A 22,956-nucleotide genomic window follows, 5' to 3' on the forward strand; every position below is an offset into this window, starting at 1 on the left:
CTGTTTACCATGAAGTGATGGGACTGGATGCCATGATCTTCACTTTTTGCATGTTAAGTTTTAAGCCAGCTTTTGACTGTCCTCTTTGACCTTCATCAAAAAGCTCTTTCGTTCCTCTTCACTTTCTCCCATAAGGGTGGTGTCATCTGCATATCTGAGGTTATTGATACTTCTCCTGGCGATCTTGATTCCAGCTTGTGCTTCATCCAGCCCAGCATTTTGCATGATGTACTCTGCATATAAGTTAAATAAGCAGAGTGACAATATACAGCCTTGACATACTCCTTTCCCAATTTGGAACCACTCGGTTGTTCCATGTCCGCTTCCATTTGTTTCTTCTTGACCTGCATACAGGTTTCTCAAGAGGCAGGTCAGGTGGTCTGGTATTCCCATCTCTTGAAGAATTTTACACAGTTTGTTGTGATCCATACAGTCAAAGTCTGTACTGTAGTCAATGAAGCAGATTTTTTTCTGGAATTCTCTTGCTTTTTCTGTGATCCAGCAAATGTTGGCAATTTGATCTCTGGTTTCTCTGCCTTTTGTAAGTCCAGCTTGAACATCTGAAAGTTCTCGGTTCACATACTGTTGAAGCCTGGCTTGGAGAATTTTGAGCATTACTTTGCTAGCGTGTGAGATGAGTGCAGTTGTGCAGTAGCTTGAACATTCTTTAGCACTGCCTTTCTTTGGGATTGGAAGGAAAACTGCTGAGTTTTCCAAATTTGCTGGCGTATTGAGTGCAGCACTTTCACAGCATCATCTTTTAGGATTTGAAATAGCTCTGATGGAATTCCATCATCTCCACTAGCTTTGTTTGTAGTAATGTTTCCTAAGGCCCACTTGACTTCACACTCCAAGATGTCTGGTTCTAAGTAAGTGATCACACCATCATGGTTATCTGGGTCATGAGAATCTTTTTTGTATAATTCTTCTGTGTATTCTTGTCACCTCTTCCTAATAGCTTCTGCTTCTGCTAGGTCCGTTCTGTTTCTGTCCTTTATCGAGCCTATCTTTGCATGAAATGTTCCCTTGGTATCTCTGCTTTTCTTGAAGAGATCTCTAGTCTTTCCCATTTTGTTGTTTTCTTCTATTTCTTTGCATTGATTGCCCAGGAGGGCTTTCTTATCTCTCCTTACTATTCTTTGGAACTCTGCATTCAGATGGGTATATCTTTCCTTTTCTCCTTTGCCTTTTGCTTCTTTCCTCATCTATTTGTAAGGCCTCCTCAGACAGCCATTTTGCTTTTTGCATTTCTTTTTCTTGGGGATGGTCCTGATCGCTGCCTCCTGCACAGTGTCTTGAACTTCCATCCCTAGTTCTTCAGACACTCTGCCTATCAGATCTAATCCCTTGACTCTATTTGTCACTTCCACTGTATAATCATAAGGGATTTGAATTAGGTCATACCTGGATGGTCTAGTGGTTTTCCCTACTTTCTTTGGTTTTAGTCTGAATTTTGCAATAAGGACTTCACGACCTGAGCTGCATCCAGCTTCCGGCAAGACTGGCCGTCCACAGGGCTGAGTCACCGCTGGACACACTAGGCAGTGGTGCACCCTCTCCAGCATGTGGTCATGGGTACTCGGACATTACATGGTGGTTGGCCGCCCTCAGAGGATCAAGTGGAGAGGACCGGGGGCAACGGTGAGGCCTCTGCCCTGGCCCCAGAAGCCGCAGTGTCCCTCCTCTACTGTCAGTGATAATATAAGTTTGGTTCAAGGGAAGGGGTCACAAAGCCCACCTTTCAGTGCAGACTGATGTCAAAGAATTTGTGAACATAGCTTAACACCGCTACAGTGCGTGGCAGTGTGTTTTGAATGTGCGAGAGACATGTTGTTAGGGGCGCTGGGTGCTGCTTTTCTCTGAAATGCCCTCCCCTGCCCAGTACCGTGTGTTCTTGTTGTTGTTCAGTTGCTAAGTCGTGTCCGACTCTTTGCGACCCTATGGACTGCAGCACGCCAGGCTTCCCTGACCTTCACTGTCTCCTGGAGCCTGCTCAAACTCAAGTCCATTGAGTCCGTGATACCATCCAGCCATCTCACCCTCTGTTGCCCCTTTCTCCTCCTGCCTGTGTGTTCTGGTGAGCAGCTTTTTTCCAAGAGGGATTCTTCAGGAAGGGTGTGCAGGCACAGCCTCTCTCTCGGGGATGGCGCGTGGCACCACGCTCACAGGTTTGTTCCCTGAAGCCGCTAGCCCTGTTCCTAGCTGTAAGCTGGCTCGCTTTCTGTGAATCACGAGGAAACCAGGCATCAGAGCATCTGACGGGAATGCAAAGCCGTCATCACAGCTGTAAATGCTGCCGGGGCGTGTGTTCTGCAGGTGGTGTGCACTCTGCAGGTGGCGTGCACAGGAGGCTGTTGCCACACAGAAGGACACTAGCCTTCTGTCTCTTGTTTTCTGCAGACTAAAGGGCATTCTGGAAGGGCACGTGGCCACGTGGCGGAGCCACATCGAGCCACCTGCCAGGGCGCCAATGGCGCCCAGGCTGGAGGGTTTCATTGACTCCCACAGTCACCTGGACACACTCTTTGCCAGGCTGTCCTTCCAGGGTGCGGGGCACGCTCCGCAGAAAGAAAGAGGCAGTGGAACTTCCCTCAGCAAAGCCGAGGGGTCCCGAGGAGAAGGGAGCTTGCTGTTCGCCAACCCAGCCCCTTGGCGAGCGAGAGACAATCAGACGCCACAGAGGTTCCATCTAAGCAGTTCCGCTTTATTGCCACAAACTCTTGGTTTATATAGGCAAGCAAGGGGGTTTTGCGAGGGTTGCACCAATCACGTTAAAGATCAAATCTTAATATAGCATAGTTGCACCAATCACGTTAAAGGTCAAGTCATCACGCGCTTCATTGTAACAAGAGTCTATGGTGATCATGCGCTGTCCACGTGCACAGAAATCAAGAGAGCCAATCAAAGGTTTTAACAACTTAGGCCACGCCCTCATCTCTTCTGCCAGGCGCCATCTTAGCTCTAAACCGCAAAGCTAGCCCTTTTTTCAAGGTTTCCCATTTAGGGCCCCACACCAGGGGACCTTTGTTGGTTCAGGAAGATCTACAGCAGCTCCTTCCTGGAGGAGTTTCAGGGCTGCGTCTCCAACATCTACGATCCTCGCACACTGACCAACGGCCTCTGGCGGGACCTGCTGAAAGAGGACCCGGTGTGGGGGGCCTTTGGCTGTCTCCCCCATTTTGCCCACTGCTGCCAGGGTCCAGCCCCAGTGGATCCAGGGTAATTCGAAGTGGGGATGGTGTCGGCAAGGAGAAACTTATTCATTTAGAGATATGAGATTAGATTAGGAAGAAATAGTATAGTAGGAAATTTAGACGGAGAAAAGGAGGCTGACTAATTTGGTTTACGGGGAAAACCAATAAAACCTCGAGATGAGAGGTTTGCACCATATACGTTAGGCCACCGGTGCCCACTTGAATATTGAAGGGTGCGCCGCCTTAGGCTCCCTTTCTCGTGGATCTTAGCAGCCAGGGCAAGTACGTAGACATGGTGAGCCTCCCCGCTCCAGATGGGAATTCAGCCGAAAAAGGGGAGAAAAGAAAGACATGGGGAAGCCCAGCATCGGTGCAAGACTCCAAAAACTCCACTCTCAAAATCAGCTTATATACCCCAAGTTGTACATAAAGAAATAATGGAATATGCAGAGTTATGCAGGGGCAGCAGTCCTGACCCTCATTGAGACCAGGCTTTCTTTTTGCATACCCTCCCGTATACAAGAGGTCTCAGGTGGTTTACATTATCTTCTGGCCAAGAGGCCTGTTCACATTTTTATGGCTCTCTTCCTGGTTAACTGTCTATCAACCAGAAAACTCCTTTTCCCTAGAAGTGTTTTTTCTTTACTCTGCATCACCCTCAAAGTACTAAGTAAAGTCACATTCCTGTAGAACAAAGGTGCAGTGGGTTATAACAGAAAGCACTTAACTCAAAGATCTAATGTTGCTAATACCAGGGCTACTGCCTGTTTTTCTATATACCAACTATCTCTACAAATAAAAGATATGAAAATACGGCAGCAGGTACTGGCTCAATAAATGAAACCTTTAATCAGTCCTATTCTAATGATTTTGACTCCTCGGAAGCCCCCGCATTCCTAGGATGTTTTAAGCTTCCTGTGCCTCCCATGGTCGGGAGGCCTCAAACAATCACATGCGCAGCTGTACGAGTCCTGTAGGCAGGCTAGAAAGCCATCAGAGGGGTTTTTGGATTGAAACACCCTTTCAAATGCAGAAGACTAAAGCCCTGAGTTGACTTTTTTCAGAGTGTGTCAGAAGAGTGGAAAAGCAGAGTACAAAGGCCAGCAGACTTTGGTTTTTTGGGGTACATGCTCAGGAAATACCAGGGGGAAGCCCTGAGATTTGACTCGCCTTGCCCATCAGATCTCTGCCGCGTGACCTTGTCACGGGTGGGATTCCTCACGCTGGCTCCCGGCACACTGCTACAATGAGAGGAAAGAAATCTGCAGGCCTTCAGGCACCCCGAAGCCGTGGCGTTTGGGGTGAAGGGCTTGGATTTTCTCCCAGAAGTGCTCCCCGCCTGTCCCAGTGCACCACAGGGCGCCGGCATCCTCGGGGGCCTTGCTTACGGTGTTGGTGCCTCATTTCCTTGTTGTAGCATCAGGGTTTCTCTGCCTTGGGAACGAACAAATTTAGAATCTCTAAGGATGTCGTCGCTCTCATCCAGACCCCTGGTTGCCATTGGTCACGTGCTTCACACGCTGTTTCTTACCTCTCAGCTTCATGGTGTAAGAAGATGGGGACAGGCCTGAGTGGCCCTCGCAGCTAACGATCCCAGTGGCAAAACTTCCAGCACATTTTGTTTGATTAATTAAACAATATATTTTATATTTTTTATAAAATACAGTTTATATGTTATAACATATATATATATATAATTATTTATAACATATAAAATATATTTTATAACTTAGTGTGCCCGTTGCAGAATATTTGAAAAGTACACAGATGTGTACAGATCATTTCCTGTTCCATCAGGATGGTGACCAGGACCATCATGAGACCTTTCCTGCCCAGTGAGCTTCATTTACTCCTAGGCTTTTTCAGCTGGCTTCCTAGGGAAGACAAAGTCTCCAGCCCAGCCACAGTTTCTGTCCCCTAACAATTCTTCCTTCTTAACAGTTTTGAAATTCAGATTTGTTTTGAAATTCGTCTTTTTAATGTTGCTGTGTGTTGGGAAATTGCAAGGGACAGTTGGAGGCATGTCTTTCAAACACCTTTGATAGAATCAGGAACATGTGGGCTGTCTCTACATGCTTTTTAGAAAAGTAGGAAAATTAAAATGAGAACGTAGTAGGTGCAAACCTTTTTTCTACTGTGAAAGTGTTCCTGCTTCATTAAATATGCTTTGAAAAATAGGCTTTTTAACAGCTATGTTATATTCCACCTCAAGGCTGTACTAGTTTGATTACTTAAGGAAAGATTTTTTTAGAAGCAAAAATTAAATGTGGGAATTAGAATCCCTTGCTACCTCCTGCCTCTGGAGGGGCCCAGGGATGGTAGATGTGTTGGGGGAGGTTTCCCGCCAGCTCTAGATACTGGATCTAGCTTGTCTAGACTTGGCGAGCAGTCTATGCTCTTGGTTCCCAGGGTCACTTTCCCTTAGTTGAAAATCACAGATTCAGCATGAGTTACATCAGAATTGCTCTCGGCTCATTGCCACTGTTCTGAGGAGAGGCAGTGTAAGTGTTGGACCTGAAGGTCTTGTCAGGTGAACACCACCTAACTCAGATTACCCAAAGCATCTTTTTATTTGATGTAGTAATTCAAACACAAATTATATTCCACAATTGAAAAAAAATTCATGGAAACATTAAGTTGAAGATGACATTATTTGTTTATAAATGAATTAGTAGTTTTGTTCTTTTTTCCCCTAAACTGATCTTGTTAAAAGGAAAGAATAAGTTCTAGCCCTATTTTTTCATTAAAATTATTAGCAACTTGTATATTTTACTACTGAAGATTTTTAAAGTAACTAGGACTTTTAAAAATGTAATATACCTGTAGATCTTCTAAAAGAAGATCTGATTTTGGTTAGGAAAGCAAGTTGGAGGAAATACATGTAGTATCCTTTCCACACACTCGCGCACCTTCCCAGAGTCAGGCATTGTGCAGATGTCTGTATGTATGGCAGCGTTGTGTGTAGGAAAAGGTGGGCAAGGTGATGGATTACCTCCTGGGAGTGGGGGTAGAGGAGGGGGCAGCGAAGGGGAGGACACTCAGCTTGTAGTGGTGAGCGCCGCCCTGCCCCCGGAGCCCCAGATGCCCATTGCCTAGTGGTTGCTGTGAGCACAGCCTGGGTTCAGGTTTAAATCGTGGTGCTAGAGCTCACCAGCTGCAAGTTGCATGACCTCGTTTGGAGCCTCGGTTTCTTTCCAGGATGGGCTAAGAGTAGGAACCCTCCTAAGGTGCTCATGAGCATTGCACGTTATCAGTCAGTCACTTCAGTCTCTCAGTCGTCTCCAACTCTTTGCGACCCCATGAATTACAGCATGCCAGGCCTCCCTGTCCATCACCAACTCCCGGAGTCCACCCAAACCCATGTCCATTGAGTCGGTGATGCCATCCAACCATCTTATGCTCTGTCGTCCCCTTCTCCTCCTGCCCCCAATCCCTCCCAGCATCAGAGTCTTTTCCAATGAGTCAACTTCGCATGAGGTGGCCAAAGTATTGGAGTTTCAGCTTCAGCATCATTCCTTCCAATGAACACCCAGGACTGAGTTCCTTTAGGATGGACTGGTTGGATCTCTTTGCAGTCCAAGGGACTCTCAAGAGTCTTCTCCAACACCACAGTTCAAAAGCATCAATTCTTTCGCACTCACCTTTCTTTATGGTCCAACTCTCACATTCATACATGACCACTGGAAAAACCATAGCCTTGACTAGACGGACCTTTGTTGACAAAGTAATGTCTCTGCTTTTGAATATGCTATCTAGGTTGGTCATAACTTTCCTTCCAAGGAGTAAGGGTCTTTTAATTTCATGGCTGCAGTCACCATCTGCAGTGATTTTGGAGCCCCCCAAAATAACGTCAGCCACTGTTTCCACTGTTTCCCCATCTATTTGCCATGAAGTGATGGGACCAGATGACATGATCTTCGTTTTCTGAATGTTGAGCTTTAAGCCAACTTTTTCACTCTCCTCTTTCACTTTCATCAAGAGGCTCTTTAGTTCTTCACTTTCTGCCATAAGGATGGTGTCATCTGAGGTTATTGATACTTCTCCCGGCAATCTTGATTCCAGCCTGTGCTTCCTCCAGCCCAGCGTTTCTCATGATGTATTCTGCATATGAGTTAAATAAGCAGGGTGACAATGTACAAAATGGTGCCTAGGGGTTCTTTAGTTTGGTAAAGTTGCCGACCCCCTCATCGTGTGCCTGGGGTGTGGGCTGGACTTGGAGGAGGGGCCCTGGAGGAGCTTTGAGAGATGGTCACTGGTCCCTGTCCTGAGGACGTGGGGCTGAGGGGACACCAGGTGCCCTGGGAGCCAGAGGAGGGGCCCTCAGCTGTGTCTGGCTACAGTAAGGTCAGGAGTGGTGCCCAGTTAGTGCTTTCAAGAGGGATGAGAATGGGTTAACTGGGGAAACAGGGAGTCTGTATCCCAGGCTGGGTCATGACAGGTGGCCGAAGTGGGTGGGGCTGTCCGGCCACTAGACGCCTGCCTCCAGGGTCCCTGGGCCAGGAGAGTGTCGCCTCTGAGAGAAGCCTCCATCAGAGACACGAGGCATAGGCACTCAGTCCTTGTGGACTGACGTGTGTTGTACTAAGGGTGCAGATGGGTCAGTTCAGAGAAGAAAATTCACCTGTAGGCCAGCCCCCCGTGTCAACTTTCTATTTCCTTCTTGTTCACTTGACCACGTGGACGTAGTCTTTCCCTGCTGTCATTGTGATCCAGAGGGACTTGGGTTGTCCACTCTGCCGCTGACTGCGTGGACTATGAGTCCTTCCCTGGGATGCGGTCTTTCTGTGTCTGAGAATTTACCCACGGGCAGTCCCATAAACAAGGTGATGGGTCTGGAGGAAGTCGGGGGCTCTGCAGAGCGGGTTAGGAGGGAACCCCGACCTGGAAATGTCCTTCACCGGCAGCTACCGGGTCGTCAAGCCCCTGCTGGAGCTCTTTCCCAACATGTCGGTGGGGTTCACGGCCGTCCTGACCTGCTCCTCTGCCCAGGAGAGCTGGCAGGCTGTGAGAGAGATCCCGTTGGAGAGGATCGTCATGGAGAGCGATGCCCCCTATTTCCTGCCACGACAGGTAGGGCCATCTTCAGGCTGAGCTGAGGCTCTGGGAGAGGGTGGGAGGTGGGCGGTCACCGCGCGGGGCCGGCAGGACCCAGGCCACAGTACTTTTCAGGTGCCCCGCCCCCACACCTCGGCTGTGTAGACGCCGCCTCTGTGTTGCTTTTCAGAATCAGAGTCTGGGGGATCAAGAAACTGAAGCATAGCTACTCCGTTCCAGGTGGTGCAGAGCCCCACCCTATAGAGGGTCACCCAGGGATGCGTGGGACCCTGCTCACTGGTGCTTCCATGCCTGAGACTCTCTGCACCTGCAGACAGAGGAGTGTCTACACAGTGTCAGAGAGGCCCCACTAGGGGAGGGCCGGGGAGAGGGTTGGATGTGATGGTCATGCCTGGAAGGTGTAGCGGTGTCCTGAAGGCTTGGTGTCTTCCAGGTTCCCAGGAGCGTCCGCCAGTGCGCCCACCCAGGCCTGGCCTTGCGCACAGTTCGCGAGATCGCCAGGGTCAAGGTCCTGTCGCTCAGCCACACCCTGGCCACCCTCCGTGAGAATGCCTGCCGCCTCTACAGCCTCTAAGCCCAGACGTGCCATCAGGAGTCTCCCAGAAAAGGTGACGAAGGTCACATTGCATAGGTTTTAAAGTCCAAGACAAAGTGGCTTGGGCTCTACGTTTGAAATGGAGAGCACATAAACAGAGGGTGAGCAGTGAGCCCGAGGTGTCTTGAGTGACCTCGAGTCTGACCCTTGTCCCCGTCTCTTCCCCGACCAGCAGCCTGATGAGAGGAAGGCCGTGTGAGCTCGGCCTGTGTGTCCCCCTCGAGGGCGTGTGAGAGCCCACCGGACGGGGTGCTTCCTGAGACCTCGGTGGATGCTCCCCTTTCAGGCTGGCGGGGTTGGGGGGTGGGTGAGGGGTGCGCGCTGGCTTCCCAGCCGTGGGGCTCCAGGGCCCCGGAAGAAGAGGGGAGGACGTGAGGATGTGGCAAGCTCACCTGCCAGTGGCGTCTCTGCAGCTGGTGGCGTGAGTGGTCTGTGGATAGTCACAGCCCTTCTCAGCTAAGTGCATGGGGGCGCATAGCGTGGTTCCTGGTTTCTCCACTCTAAACACACCTCTCCGGTGGAACTCTCCTCTGGGGGACATTTGCTGGAGACCACTCAGGTGGAGAAGGAGCCCCTCATTTCCCTGGATGACCCTTCGGTCTGATCCTCAGCATTACCATGTCAGCTCCCAGTCAGCACTGGCGGAAGGACCTCAGCCACTGGCCTCAGTGGTTCCACTGCTATCAATTCAGTGGGGCCAACGGGCGCTCATCGTCCAGGGCACATCCTGGCCAAGGGAGCTCCTGACGGATTGGGGGACCCAAGGAAAGCCTGCTTGAGCAAGAAGACCTCAGGGAAGATGCTCCCGCTCACGGATCCCCCAGGACTGCAGCCCACCCGGGCCTGCATGCCAGGATGAAGAGTGGCGCTTCAGTGGAGGTCTCTGTGCCCCTGCAGGCTTCCCGCAGAGTGAAGCACACGAGGCCGCACACTTGTGTCTCCAGGTTTAGGCTCCTCGTTCCTGTTACACAGTGCAACATGACCTGTGTGGGTGTGAAAGCTGGTTGGCGTCGCTTCTCATCTGGTTGTCGTGTGGCTGACTGGATTGTTTTTGCTGTGCTGCTGGAATGCCTCTGTATCTCTGCCCCCTCACCTTGACCACCACTTTCTGAAAATAAAGTGATGGACCTCCCATGGCCTCCACGTTTGTGTATCTTTCAGAGTGTTACCAATGGTTTAGTCATTGACTAGCTCAAGAATCCAAAGGTCTGGAGCCATTCTTGAATATGTATGTGCCTTAGCACAGGAAACAAGCATTCCTGGTCCCTTCTTCAAAGTTCTGCCGCTGGACTTTCCTAGTGGTCCAGTGGCTAAGACTCCATGTTCCTGTTGCAGGAGGCCCGGGTTCGATCCTTGGTCTGGGATCTAAGGTCCCACATGCTGCAGAGCAACTAAGCCCACGTGCCACAACTCCTGAGCCCATGTGCTGGAACTGCTGACCCCACGTGCTTTGGAGCGTGCTCGCCACGACCGAGGAGAGTCTGTGCAGTGCAGCAAAAGATCCTGCTTGACGTGATGAAGATACCATGCGTTGCAACAAAGAACCAGTGCAGCCAAGTAAATAAATTTTGTTTTAAAAAGAAAGTTCTGCTGCCTTTGAGCATTAACTCTCAATTTACTGCCTGGGAACACCCAGATACACTTGTGCTTCTTGGCCGTGAAAAATAGACACTCTCTTTGTTCCAGAGCAGTGCAATAGGAAGAAGAAAAATTGAGTGCCCAAGGGTGTCGTTGATGACTCAGTTGTTCTTTGGGCTTTGGACTGAGAGCTCTGATGCCTCTGGGGAAACTGACTGCAAGCCATGAGACAGAATTTCCTCCCATCTTCCAGTGCTGCCCTAAGGTATCCTTGGACACAAGTGCTCAAGCCAGAAGTGAACGCGCCAGAAGGGAGGCTCTGTTCCAGGAACAGCGAGCACATTTGAAATCTGTGGCAGGCTCCTCTTGGACGCACAGTCGTTGGTTTGTGTATTTCTAGTACGTTCTTCACTCACTTGCAGCCAAACACATGGCAGCTGCATCCACCTGACGCAGAGACAGCCTCTTCATCTGTGGAAATCTGCTCTCGGCCTTTCTGAGGTTTCACATCCTTCTCTCTGTGTTAAGTTTGGGACCAGCAGTAATCAAGCTCTAGTGCAAGCAGTTAGTAATGCAAGCATTTTCATCTTTGTTTTGTTTTCAGTTAATTTATTTTTTAATTGAAGGATAATTGCTTTACAGAATTTTGTTGTTTTCTGTCAAACCTCAACGTGGATGAGCCATAGGTATACATATATCCCCTCCCTTTTGAACCTCCCATCTCCCTCCCCATCCCAACCCTCTAGGCTGATACAGAGCTCCTTGTTTGAGTTTCCAGAGCCATACAGCAAATTCCTGTTGGCTGTCTATTTTACATATGGTAATGTACGTTTCCATGTTACTCTTTCCATACATCTCACCCTCTCCTCCCCTCTCCGATGTCTAAGTCTGTTCTCCATTGCTGCCCTGAAAATAAATTCTTCAGAACCATTTTCCTAGATTCCGTATATAGGCATTGAATACAATATTTATCTTTCTCTTTCTGACTTACCTCACTCTGTATAATAGCCCCTAGGTTCATCCACCTCATTAGAAGTGACTCAAATGTGTTCCTTTTTATGGCCGAGTAATACTGCATTGTGTATATGTACCACAACTTCTATGTCCATTCGTCAGTGGACATCTAGGTTGCTTCCATGTTCTAGCTGTTGTAAATAGCACTGCAGTGAGCAATGGGATACATGTGTCTTTTTCAATTTTGGTTTCCTCAGGGTGTATGCCTAGGAGTGGGATTGCTGGGTCATATGGTGGTTTTATTCCTAGTTTTTTAAGGAATATCTATACCGTCTTCCATAGTGGCTCTATCAATTTACATTCCCACCAACAGTGCAAGAGAGTTCCCTTTTCTCCACACCCCCTCCAGCATTTATTGTTTGTAGACTTTTTGATGATGGCCATTTGGACCGGTATGAGGTGATATCTCATTGTAGTTTTGATTTGCGTTTCTCGTATTGAGCAATGTTGAGCATCTTTTCATGTGTTTGTTAGCCATCTGTATGTCTTCTTTGGAGAAATGTCTGTTTAGGTCTTTTTCCCACTTTTTGATTGGGTTTTTCTGGTATTAAGTTGTATGAGCTGCTTGTAGATTTCAGAAAGTAATCCTTTGTCAGTTGTTTCATTTGCTATTATTTTCTCCAGACAACATTCTGAGGGTAGTCTTTTCAGCTTGCTTAGTGTTTCCTTTGCTGTGCAGAAGCTTTTAAGTTTAGTCAGGTCCCACTAGTTTACTTCTGTTTTTATTTCCGTTTCTCTAGGAGGATCTTGCTTTGATTTATGTCACCGAGTGTTCTGCCTATGTTTTCCTCTAAGAGTTTTACAGTTTCTGGTCTTACATTTAGGTGTTTAGTCCATTTTGAGTTAATCTTTCTGTATAGTGTTAGGAAGTGTCCAAATTTCATTCTTTTACGTGTAGCTGTCCAGTTTTCCCAGTTTCCCATTTATTGAAGAGGCTGTCTTTGCCCTACTTTATATTCTTGCCTCCTTTGTTAAAAATAAGGTACCCATAGGTGCATGGGTTTATTTCTGGGCTTTCTGTCTTGTTCCATTGATCTATATTTCTGTTTTTGTGCCAGTACCATACTGTCTTGAAGACTGTAGCTTTGTAGTATAATCTGAAGTCAGGAAGGTTGATTCCTCCAGCTCCATTCTTCTTTCTCAAGACTACTTTGGCTATTCGGGGTCTTCTGTGTTTCCATATGAATTGTGAAACTTTCTGTTTTAGTTCTGTGAAAAATGCCTTTGGTAATTTGATAGGGATTGCACTGAATCTGTATATTGCATTTGGTAGTATAGTCATTTTCACAATATTGATTCTTCTTACCCAGGAACATGGAATATCTCTCCATATGTTTATGTCATCTTTGATTTATTTCATTAGTGTTTTATAATTTTCTGTATACAATTCTTTTGTCTCCTTATGTAAATTTATTCCTAGATATTTAATTCTTTTTTGTTGCAATGGTGAATGGGATTGACTCCTTAATTCCTCTTTCTCATTTTTCATTGTTAGTATATAGAAATGCAAGTGATTTCTGTGTATTGATTTTGTATCCTGCAACTTTGCTAACTTCACTGATTAGCTCTAGTAGTTTTCTGATACCATCTTTAGGGTTTTCTATGTACAGTTTCGTGTTATCTGAGGCTTATCATATATGGCCTTTACTATGTTGAGGTAGGTTCCTTCTATGCCCATTTTTTGAAGACATTTAACCATAAATGGTTGCTGAATTTTGTCAAAGGCTTTTTCTGCATCTATTGAGATTATCGTATGGTTTTTATGTTTCAATTTGTTAATATGGTGTATCATATTGATTGATTTGTGTGTATTGAAGAATCCTTGCTTCCCTGGAATATAACCACTTGATCATAGTGTATGAGCTTTTTGATGTATTGCTGAATCCTGTTTGCTAAAATTTTGTTGAGGATTTTTGCATCTGTGTTCATCAGTGATATTGGCCTGTAGTTTTCTTTTTTTGTGTTGTCTTTGTCTGGTTTTGGTATCAGGATGATGGTGGCCTCGTAGAATGAATTAGGACGTGTTTCTTCCTCTGCAATTTTTTGAAAGAGTTTTAGAAGGATAGTCATTAGCTCTTCTCTAAATGTTTGATAGAATTCTCCTGTGAAGCCATCTGGTCCTGGGCTTTTGTGTTTTGGGAGATTTTTGATCTCAGCTTCAATTTCAGTGCTTGTAATTGGGTTGTTCATAATTTCTATTTCTCCTTGGTTCAGTCTTGGAAGATTGAACTTTTTAAAGAATCTGTCCATTTCTTCCAGGTGATCCATTTTATTGCCATATAGTTGTTCATAATAGTCTCTTATTAGGCTTATTTAACTTATACACAGAGAACATCATGAGAAACGCTGGGCTGGAGGAAGCACAAGCTGGACTCAAGATTGCCAGGAGAAATATCAATAACCTCAGATATGCAGATGAGACCACCCTTATGGCAGAAAGTGAAGAGGAACTAAAGACCCTCATGATGAAAGTGAAAGAGGAGAGTGGAGGTGGGCATTGCACTTGGGAAGAGCCTGCACAGTTCAGCGTTGTGGGTGGATCCGGCAGCTGGTGTTCACGTTCAAGTCTGAAGCCTGTAGCTTTCCAACCCACTGCGCTTCCTGGGCCAGTGAGAGCGCCCAGGGCAGAGCGGGTGCTTATCATCTGTGTGTGGGGTGAATGACCTGGGCGAGTGGGAGAGAAGGCTGGTGTGGCCCTTGAGGAAGGAGTAAGGCCTTGTCTCTGAGGAGGGGGCAGCCAGTGACCAGTGTTCCCTGGGGCCTGACACCCGTCCTCCCCTGAGCCCCATCTGGCTGCTTGTCCATCAGGTCAGGAGCAGGTTTCTTGGGCCCTTTGAACAAGTTCAGGCCTTGGGTCCTCCTCTGGGTGTTGAGAAGAGGGCAGTGGGCTAGGGTGGCACCCCTGCTCAACTTTAGGGCTGGGATGTGACTCAGCCCCAGGCCCGCGTGTTGGTCTCCACATCAGAGCGAGGGGCTGGAGGCTTCAGCTTCCTCCCTGCCTCCCCCAACCCAAGCCGTTCACCTGCTTTCCAGTACCTTAGATTCCTCTTGAGGGGACAAAGCTTTTCAAACTGTGATCACCACTTAGAAGCAGATACTGTCAGAAGCAAGGGTTCGTTGAGCTAAGTTACTGGGCGGTCAGATTGTCAGTGTGGGGTGCCCCGAGAGATGGAGAAGTATATGTGTTGTCCGTCCGATAGACAGGCCTGGCATTGACATCAGAGCTGAGGCTTAGAGGGCCGGTGGGGGAGGTAAATGAAAGAGGAGGCAGGACAGCTCTTTCCTATGTGCTCAGTTTTGCTGAGGTCTGCTGGCCAGGCTGGCATTTTCTTGTCACAGGAGAGTCAACACTTGCTCCAAGCCAGGTAGGGGACTGGGCTCTGCTCGTCAATAGGACCCTGTGGCCTCTAAACCACTTTATATGGACCTGGGGGTCTTGTTAGAAAGCAGATCCTTATCTGTCCTAGGGCAGGGGTGGGACCCCAGACTCTAAGAGGCTTTCTGACCATAGTGATGTTCCTCAGACCACAAGTGGCTCTTCGCTGAGGGATGGTGGTATGGGTTCTGGGTGCCTACCAAGTGTGGCTTTGTGCTTTGTCTTGAGTACCTGGGGGCTTCCCTGGTGGTGCTAGTGGTAAAGAACTCACCTGCCAGTGCAGAAGACGTAAGAGAGGCGGGTTCAATCCCTGGGTCGGGAAGATCCCGTGGAGTCAGGCATGGCAACCCACTCTAGTATTCTTGCCTGGAGAATCCCACGGACAGAGGAGCCTGGTGGGCTACAGGCCATAGGGTTGCAGTGAGTCAGACAGGACTGAAGTGACTTAGCAGGCACGCATGCTTGATTGCTGGGTGGCCAGAACTTCACTGGAGAAGGTACCTGGCTCCTAGAGGGAGTCCTCTGTGACCAAGGTTTCCCCCAAGTGTGGCTGTTGCCCTGGCTCCACAGAGGGCCGTCCTGCATGTTGGTGATGGGTGTGCGCATGTCCAGTGGGTGGCTGGGTGGTGCTCCTCCCCCGTGATTGCCCACCCATCGCCACAGTCAGCGCACATGTTCGCACCAAAGTCCAAGTGAGTGCTAAGTGACATCCCTTCCAGGAAGACTGGGTCTTCGCTGGAATTAAGTTGTGGTGCTTAATGATCAAGGCTCATTCAGCCATGAGCTGGGGTTGCAAGTGTGTCTGGACATCAACCTCGTGTCCCAGATCAACGAAGGGACCGAGGCAGGGGTCAGTCTCAGCCACAGGAGGTGGCGTCCGCTGCGCGTTGGGCGAGGAGGAGGGAGGGGTTAGGTCAGCCAGGTCCAGCAGTGGGCGTCACCACTGTCAGTGGCCCACTTACGTCCAGCCAGCCTCAAAGTCAGGCTTTCCCTTTCCCAGCGTCCTGTCCGCCCGTGAATGTCAGTTCAGGGACATTGGCTCTGACGGTGTCACCGGAAGGTTCCCTGCTCACACAGCCCTTGCTGGTTGTTAGTAAGAGGCCCCCGTTGCAGCTTTGCCCCTGGAAGCTCTGCTGTTTCAAGGAACTGTGTCGTCGTCTTTTCCTCCATCTTGCCCCTCCTTCCCGCTTCCTGTTCCGCTGTCCCCTCCACCTCTGCTCCTACAATCCCCCAGCAGCCGTACCTGCTTGTGGGAGTGGATCTGGTTTGGTTTTCTAAGCATTCACACCTCCTTGCTATATGTTCTTCTCGTCCTTCTCCTCTCTTTCTATTGACCATAGACCAGGCATTGCAGGGGCACGCTGTTTTTCATTGAAATGTGAAATTTTCGTCTTTGGTGAAATAAACATTTTGAACCTTTGCATCTGTTTGAGCATTTATTCACCTCCTAGGCTAGTACCCCTCAGAGCTGCACGTGGTCTCGGAAGTGTCCCGGAAGCCAGGTGAGAGCTTCTGAGGGTGGGAGAACGGACAGGTGGTTGGTCCCAGGGCCGGTCACTCGTCAGCCAGGGTTTCTGAAATGCAAGAGGTCAAGTCAAAAAGCTGTGTCTGGGACTTCCCTGGTGGTCCACTGGTTAAGACTCCATGCTTCCACTGCAGAGAGCATGGGTTTGACCCCTGGTTGGGGAACTTAAGATCCCCATGCCTTACAGTGCAGGCAAAAAAAGAAAAACCACTATAAAAACCTCTACTGTGTCTGCTGTCCTTCTGTTGCCATCCAATTTGGCTTTCCTTCCACAGAGGGACGGAGGAGATGTGTTGTAATGGCAAGAGGAGTGGCCCTAGAGTTGGGCCGTGTGACTTTGGCCTGTCCCCTAAAAGCTGGGGCCCTGGACCCAATCCCCCACGGGTACTGAGTGATGACTCTTTGGGAAAGAGGAATTGGAAGCTCTTTTGAGAGGCAGGGTGGGGAATGAAACCTCTGTTTTGTTACTCATAGGCAGGCTCACACTGGGACTCAGGTGAAGCTTGGAACTGAGCTGAGCTGGGCAAGGACTTACCTTCGGCTTCTTCCCAAAGGATGTCCTGAAGAAACTTCCCCAGAGTCTGGCCGTGCTGGAGGGACTGAGCCCCTGACAGCTTGATCCCAATGTTAAAGGGGGCATTGAACTAGGAGGAACCCAGGAATTGTCAGAGGTCACCCCCACCCTCCCACCCCTGCTCCCTGCCCCCTCCCCCCAGAAGAGGCCCTGGGCTCTCAGGAGGGGAAGAGGGAAGAACCTGGGGTCCGACAGGCCCCCTGAGGGGTGGCTTAGCCAGTTCACCGTCCGTCCCGGGCCTGATCTTACCACTCCACGATCCTTTCGAGGCTCACCTTGTACCCTCTTTACCTGACTGAGGAGGTTACTGATAAAAGCTGTGGGGTCCCCTAGATCAGGCATCCCCCACCTTTCAGCTTTGGAAGACGTCAGACAGAATGGCCAGTGATGGAGTTCCAGCTGGCAGCATGATGTGGGATCCGGGCTCTCCCTGGTGGACACAGCACTGGCCCCGGGGAGTCTCTGCACCGGCCTCCCTCCCTTCCCAGGAGCTCTTCCTCTCGACTGCACTTGCTTGTTCTGTGCTGGACCAGATAGGATGTTGACCTCTTCCTTGAACAGTGCTCTGAGCCAAGGCTGTTCTTTCTGTGCCTCTGTCTCTTCCCTTCTACAGGCGGATCACCCCCACGTCTCCTAGCTTCTCGGCAGCCTACGAGACGACTTGCTGAAGCTCAAAGATTTGGGCCACCAGGAAGGAACTCTGCGGCCGCATCGTTTCTCTCCAGGGGAGCAGAGATCATGTTCGCCTCCGCTCATCCAGTTCCTGGCCGTGTTGGTGACAGAGCTCCTGGGTAAGTCCACGAAGGGATCTTGGGGCCGAAAGGGAGCCCCTGGTCCTCCTGCCCTCGGCAGGGGCGCAGCCCTCGCCCTGCTCAGCCCCGGGCTGAGCGCCTTTCACTCCGCCTCGCATTTCACAGGCAAGCAGGGATGCTCCGAGGTGTTGCTAAAACAATGCTTAAAATATGGTTTCCTCTTTTAAAGTTTGCCTCCCCTTCTTGCCTCCACCGTGAAGGTGGAGCTGTGGAGATGACGTAATTGATTTGGGGGGAACTGAGGCCCCTCTGTTCTCTCCCTTCAGTAAATATTCATTTCCTCTCCAGCCCCATGGCCAATGCGAGTGGTCGGGTGACCCCAGGAGACTCTGGGGCTCCGTGGACACTGAGCTGGGGACCTGCCGGGCTGGTCTGCACCCTGGAGCTGGGCAAGGGGCAGCTGCCAGGAGGTGAGGCAGCTGTCGGACGGGAGAGCGCGGCTTCGAGGGGCTGGAAATGGCCCCCTTGGCCCAGTGTGTAACTGGTCCATGGGTGACGGGTAGGATGGGACAGCACTTGGTCTATAAAGCCTTCTGTTCTGAGATTCCATTTTAGGAAAATGTTTGGAGGGAGTGCAGGGGCCTGCGATGCCTGAGGCGGGACTCCAGGACTGGAGGCTTTGGGGCGCACAGCCCACACTGTGCGCCCTGTGTCTCAGGCTCCCCCCGCATCTGGTGGGCCCCCCCACCTCTGGACATCACACACTCCTGGTTCCGGCCAGGGCAGGGCCTGCTGTTGCCTCTATGGAAACTGGAAAGTCCCAGCCAAGACTTCTGCCCCGTCTGAGCGGTCCCAGGGCTTCCCTTGCCCCACTGGGCCTGGCAGTCTCATCAGGAAAGTTTCCTGGTTTTAATCTAAGAATCTGCAGGCTGTCGTCAAGTAGGAACATGACGGGTGGGGTCTCACACATGGTGGAGGAGGCGCCTGGCGAGAGTCAGGGGCTGGGGGCTGGGGATTTGACCTCTGACGGGAGCAGAGGTGGGCAGAGGAGATTTCCCGGGCACTTGCTGTCTCTGCCAGACCGGCGATGGAGACTGAGGGCTTGGGGACCCGAGCCCCCGAGACTGTGGGTCCCACGTCGGCACCTGCAGGCAGTGGCCCCTTAGGCCAGCAGGTTCCCCCGGCTGAAACTCTGTTCCTCATCTCTAAACGAGGCTGCTCATCCTGTTGCAGCCGTACTGACCTCACCAGTGGCTGTAGAGATTCAATGCCAAGCAGGAGGGCAGAAGGGCTTCCCAGGTGGTGCTAGTGGTAAAGAACCCACCTGGCAATGCAGGTGATGTAAGAGACACAGGTTCGATCCCTGGGTCGGGAAGATCCCTGGAGGAGGGCATGGCAACCCACTCCAGTATTCTTGCCTGGAGAATCCCATGGGCAGGGGAGCCTGGTGGGCTACAGTCCATGGGGTCACATGGAGTCGGACACAACTGAAGCCACTGAGTACGCTCGTGTGCAGGAGGGCGGAGCCGTGGAAAACGAGGCCGAGGGGGTGCGGCAGCTCGGTGGTGGCCGGGCACCTCGGGGACACTGGTCACCCTGCACGGAGATGCCCATCTCCACCTAAACCCTAGTCAGTCCTTTCCCGGGACTGCGGCCAGCCAGGAAGGCCACGTGGCGGGGGCCCTTAAAACGCCTTCATGCCCTGTCTGTCCTGGTCCTCCCATTCTCTCCCAACAGTGCCCTCGCCCCATGCAGGATTCCTGAGCCCAAGCGAGCCTGCCGGGCTCCATCCTGGCCTGCAGGTGGGGTTCACCCATCCAGGGTGCTGCCCTGCCAAGATAGGGTAAGGTCAGGTCCGAGAGGGCCCTGAGCCCATCGGACGGTTTTCTGTGGGGAGACACCTGCAGCCTGTGAGCAGCTCCTCCTTCCTGAGTGTCTGTGAATACTTGCTGGCATGCCCCCTCCCCTCTGCTGGGGCTCATCCTGTTGCAGCAAATTTCCTTAGACATTTGCCTGTTGATGGCAAAGAGCTGGCAGAGCCAGGGGTGTGGAGTCGCTGTTGTCCTGCCGTTTGATGTCCCTTGAGTAGCTGCTAAGTGGGGGTCTGCGGGTGGCCGCCCTCCCCTGCCCTCCCCACACCCCCTCCTACTGCAGAGGGACCCACCCGGATTTCCAGCTCGTCCTCTGCACCTTCCGCCTGACTTCCCACATCCGGGTCAAACTGGCCTTCCAGGGCCCGGGGCTTCAGTCTGCCTGATAGCTTCTTAGGTTCCTTTCTCTGCAGGAAAGAGGAGGTGCTCCCCTTAGGCCCTGAATCTCCCCTCTCCTCCGAGAAGCAGGGTGAGGTGTGGACTCAGTGGGTCAGACCCAGAGCCCTCCTTTGGGCTCAGGGAGAAAGCTGAAGCTCAGGGCAAGCCACTGCCCAGCTCACACGGCTCGGGGCATTTAGGACGCGGGGCTCCTGGGGTGGCATCTCACCTGCAGTTTCTGATGTTCGGGGCTCAGAAAGCTGGAGCCCGCCATGGCCAAGTCCATCCAGAGCATGCTGAGCAGCAGCAGGCTGCAGATGGTCCGCAGGGTGGGCATGGCTTCCCTGGCTGGAGGCAGATGGACCTGGAGGAGAGAGGGTCTCTGGGCCGGGCAGAGAGATGGCGGCGGGGCTCCGCGCTGGACCCCCGGACCCAGGGTGACTGCTGTCTGGAGCAGCTGTCCCCCAGGAGCGCCGTCTGCCCACCTCCCCAGGTAGGAGCATGTGGGCTCCTTCCCAAGACTGTTCTCTCAGGGGCGGATGCTTGGCAGTGGACTGTCCACATCCTTCATCCCCAGCCCTGAGAACCTTGCGCCAAGTTTCTGGAGGAGGGGTGAGGAAGGCGAACCAGCCAGGTCCCAGGAGACATGGGGGGCACCGGGGCCGCTCCCAAGTCCAGCTGGGAGCAGCCAGGCAGCTGGGGCCCTGCGACCTTCCCGTCTTCAGAAGGGCCTGCAGGTGCGCAGCTGTTGCCGTGAGTTAGACCCATAAACAGACCCCCTGCATGCGAGCGTCCCCAGAGTGCCTACCTGGGGTTCCGGGCGGAGGTGGTGCCTGGCGGCCATCTGGTCCTTATATAGGGCAGCCTGTGTTTGTCTGAAACCAGCAGCCGTCTCTCAGGGCAGCTTGGCATCCGGGGGCTGAGTGCCATTCCTTGGGAACTAAAAATGGCTCGCATCACCCACCAGGGAGATGTCACCAGCAGAGGTCAAATGCCCTGAGAGATGGCCGGGTTGGCTGGGTCGGCCCCACGGGGCTACCTGCCCCTCCTGTGCCCACCTTGGCTTGGGCGGGAGGAAGGAGAGGGCACCCTGGGGCCAGCCTGGCATTGCTGCTCCCCTCCTTGTCCCAGGTTAGAACCGGGTCGGTTGCTGTTGTTCAGCTGCCAAGTTGTGTCCAACTCTCTGCGACCCCACGGACTGCAGACCTCCAGGCGTCCCCATCCCTCAATCATCCTCTCCCCGAGTTTGCCCAAGTTCACGTCCATGGAATCGGTGATGAATCAGGCATCGTCGCTTGATCTTGGGGGCTTGTGCTGCCTCTGGCCTCGTGAGGGATGCCGTTCTGGCTTCCACGGCCTCGAGCACGTGAGAGCCTGCCTCCTGGCATTCTCAGGCTGCCTGGAGGGAAGCCCCGTTTTCCAGATGAGGAAACTGGAGGAGCAGGGCAGGGACTGTCTCCAGCAGGGGCTGAAGGCCCGTCCTCGCCTCTGGGAGGAAGGCGGTGATGGCTCCGCTCTGCACGGTCTTCGTTAACATGTGGGCTTGTCTCTCCTCCCCGGCCCGGCCCTGAGAGGCAGCAGAGTGGCCCCGGGGGCGGGAGAGCCGGGACCCAGTGCTGCCAAGGGTGACCACACGCACGCTGGCCTCAGCGAGGTCACTGAGCGTCCCCTGCACGGGACTGCCTCTCAGAGTGGCTTTGAGGATGGACCGAGGTGACGGATGTGACATCCTTTGTAAGCTGTCAAGTGTCACACGGTAGCTGTTCTTCGTACCTTGGCCAGCCTCAGCCACGTCACATGTTCCCCAATGATGAGCTGCTCAACCACGCGGGGGAATCCTAACCTGCCCGGAGCCCTTCGTCCCACCGGATGCCCAAGCGGTGACTCCTGAGGGCTCGGTGTTGTCTGCGTAGACGTTCTAGTATCAATCAGAGGAGGAACTTGCTTCTGGCCGCGCTCGAGCTGGGAGGGTGGGAAGGCCACCCCCACCGGGGCTGCAGCAGTGGGGCCGGGCTGTGAAGGGAGGCCCCGCTGCAGGCAGAGGGCCAGGGCGGAGGTGAGCGGCAGGCGCGGGTGTGGACTGTGTGGAGCTGCCCAGTGAGAAGATGGGGTGCTTGGAGGATGGTGGTGGGGTACGGGGAGGAGTGGGTTGTGAGGAAAGGCCTGGAAAGAGGGGCGGGCTGAGGATGAGCACCCTTGGGAAGCTCCTGGCACCAGGCATCTGGGCTTTGATCCGGAGGAGGGAAGACGTTGAAGGCTCGTGAGTCAGTGGAGTGACCGACTGACCTTGAAGACTTGGGAGGCTGCACCTCTTGTTTCAAGGGGAAGACACTGACTGTTGAAAGGGGTCACCCTTTCCCTAGAACCACGCCGCCCTCAGTGGCTGTGTGGGCTGCCAGCCGGGCTCCTGATGAGGAAGGGGCTGGGGCCGCCGGCGGACCTTTGGCCGTCGGATGCTGGCCTGACGTAGGTGGACCTCAGGGAGATGCACCTTGTAGAGACTCTAGGGACGGGGGACCTGGGAGGGGCTGGCCTGAGCCCCACAGTGCAGTGTGGGGACTAAGTACCTTCTGCTGGAAAACCACTTTCCACCAGGAGGCTCCATCAGTCCCAGGAGAGGGTTAGCATGTCCCCTGGAGACCGTCCCCTTGTGAGCCCCCTGAGCGTAGGGCTCCTGACCTTGGGAGCCCAGAAGGCTGAAGGTGGAGTAGGCTGGGGAGGTGTTCGAGACGGCCAGCAGCTTTTCCAGAACCTCTCCTTGCCAACCCCAGCAAAAAAAACAAAAACCCCAAAGCGTCTATGGTGACCAGGCCCCTGTTGTGACACGAGGCCTCCCTCCACCGTGGAGATGGGAGCTGAGGGTGTTGATCTTAGATAACAGCCCCCGAGAGCAAACACAGAACACCCTTGCTGCCTGGTTCCCGCGCCCACTGATCCTGGGAACGGGAAAGTGCAGAAAGGAGGCCTGCGGTGGGAAACCACCCCAGGTACCCCAGGTACACCCCGCAGAGCCCAGGCAGCTGGGGAAGGGAGGGAGGGCTGAG

General features: G+C 52.1%; 2 protein-coding genes across 2 annotated transcripts in view; one reads left to right on the forward strand and one right to left on the reverse strand.

Moving 5' to 3' along the window:
• Positions 1–8,823, forward strand: part of LOC138087809 (putative deoxyribonuclease TATDN2) — a 47,503-nt gene extending 38,680 nt beyond the window's left edge. Inside the window, 3 exon segments of the mRNA XM_068983136.1 lie at positions 3,005–3,148; positions 8,052–8,264; positions 8,683–8,823. Coding sequence (XP_068839237.1) covers positions 3,005–3,148; positions 8,052–8,264; positions 8,683–8,823 — 498 coding nt within the window.
• Positions 8,824–16,366: 7,543 nt separating this feature from the next.
• On the reverse strand, positions 16,367–20,249 carry LOC138087521 (appetite-regulating hormone). Its single transcript, XM_068982703.1, has 4 exons — positions 20,142–20,249; positions 19,828–19,941; positions 16,873–16,981; positions 16,367–16,386 (listed from the first exon to the last, which is right to left on the reverse strand). The coding sequence occupies exons 1-4, from the start codon at positions 20,247–20,249 to the stop codon at positions 16,367–16,369; spliced, it is 351 nt and encodes a 116-aa protein (XP_068838804.1).
• Positions 20,250–22,956: the final 2,707 nt, after the last annotated feature.

The sequence above is a fragment of the Capricornis sumatraensis genome, chromosome 10, assembly GCF_032405125.1.
Source record: "Capricornis sumatraensis isolate serow.1 chromosome 10, serow.2, whole genome shotgun sequence".
In the NCBI taxonomy this organism is placed as follows: Eukaryota; Metazoa; Chordata; class Mammalia; order Artiodactyla; family Bovidae; genus Capricornis; species Capricornis sumatraensis.

Bases quoted from the DNA above. Each gene is read 5' to 3' on its own strand.
- LOC138087521 (XM_068982703.1), bottom strand. From the start codon at position 20,249: ATGCCCACCCTGCGGACCATCTGCAGCCTGCTGCTGCTCAGCATGCTC. The intron at 19,942-20,141 runs GTGAGATGCCAC...TCTTTCCTGCAG, and splicing joins CCGAACATCAGAAACTGCAG to AGAAAGGAACCTAAGAAGCT. The intron at 16,387-16,872 runs GTAAGTCCTTGC...CTTGCATTTCAG, and splicing joins CCTTTGGGAAGAAGCCGAAG to AAACCCTGGCTGACGAGTGA.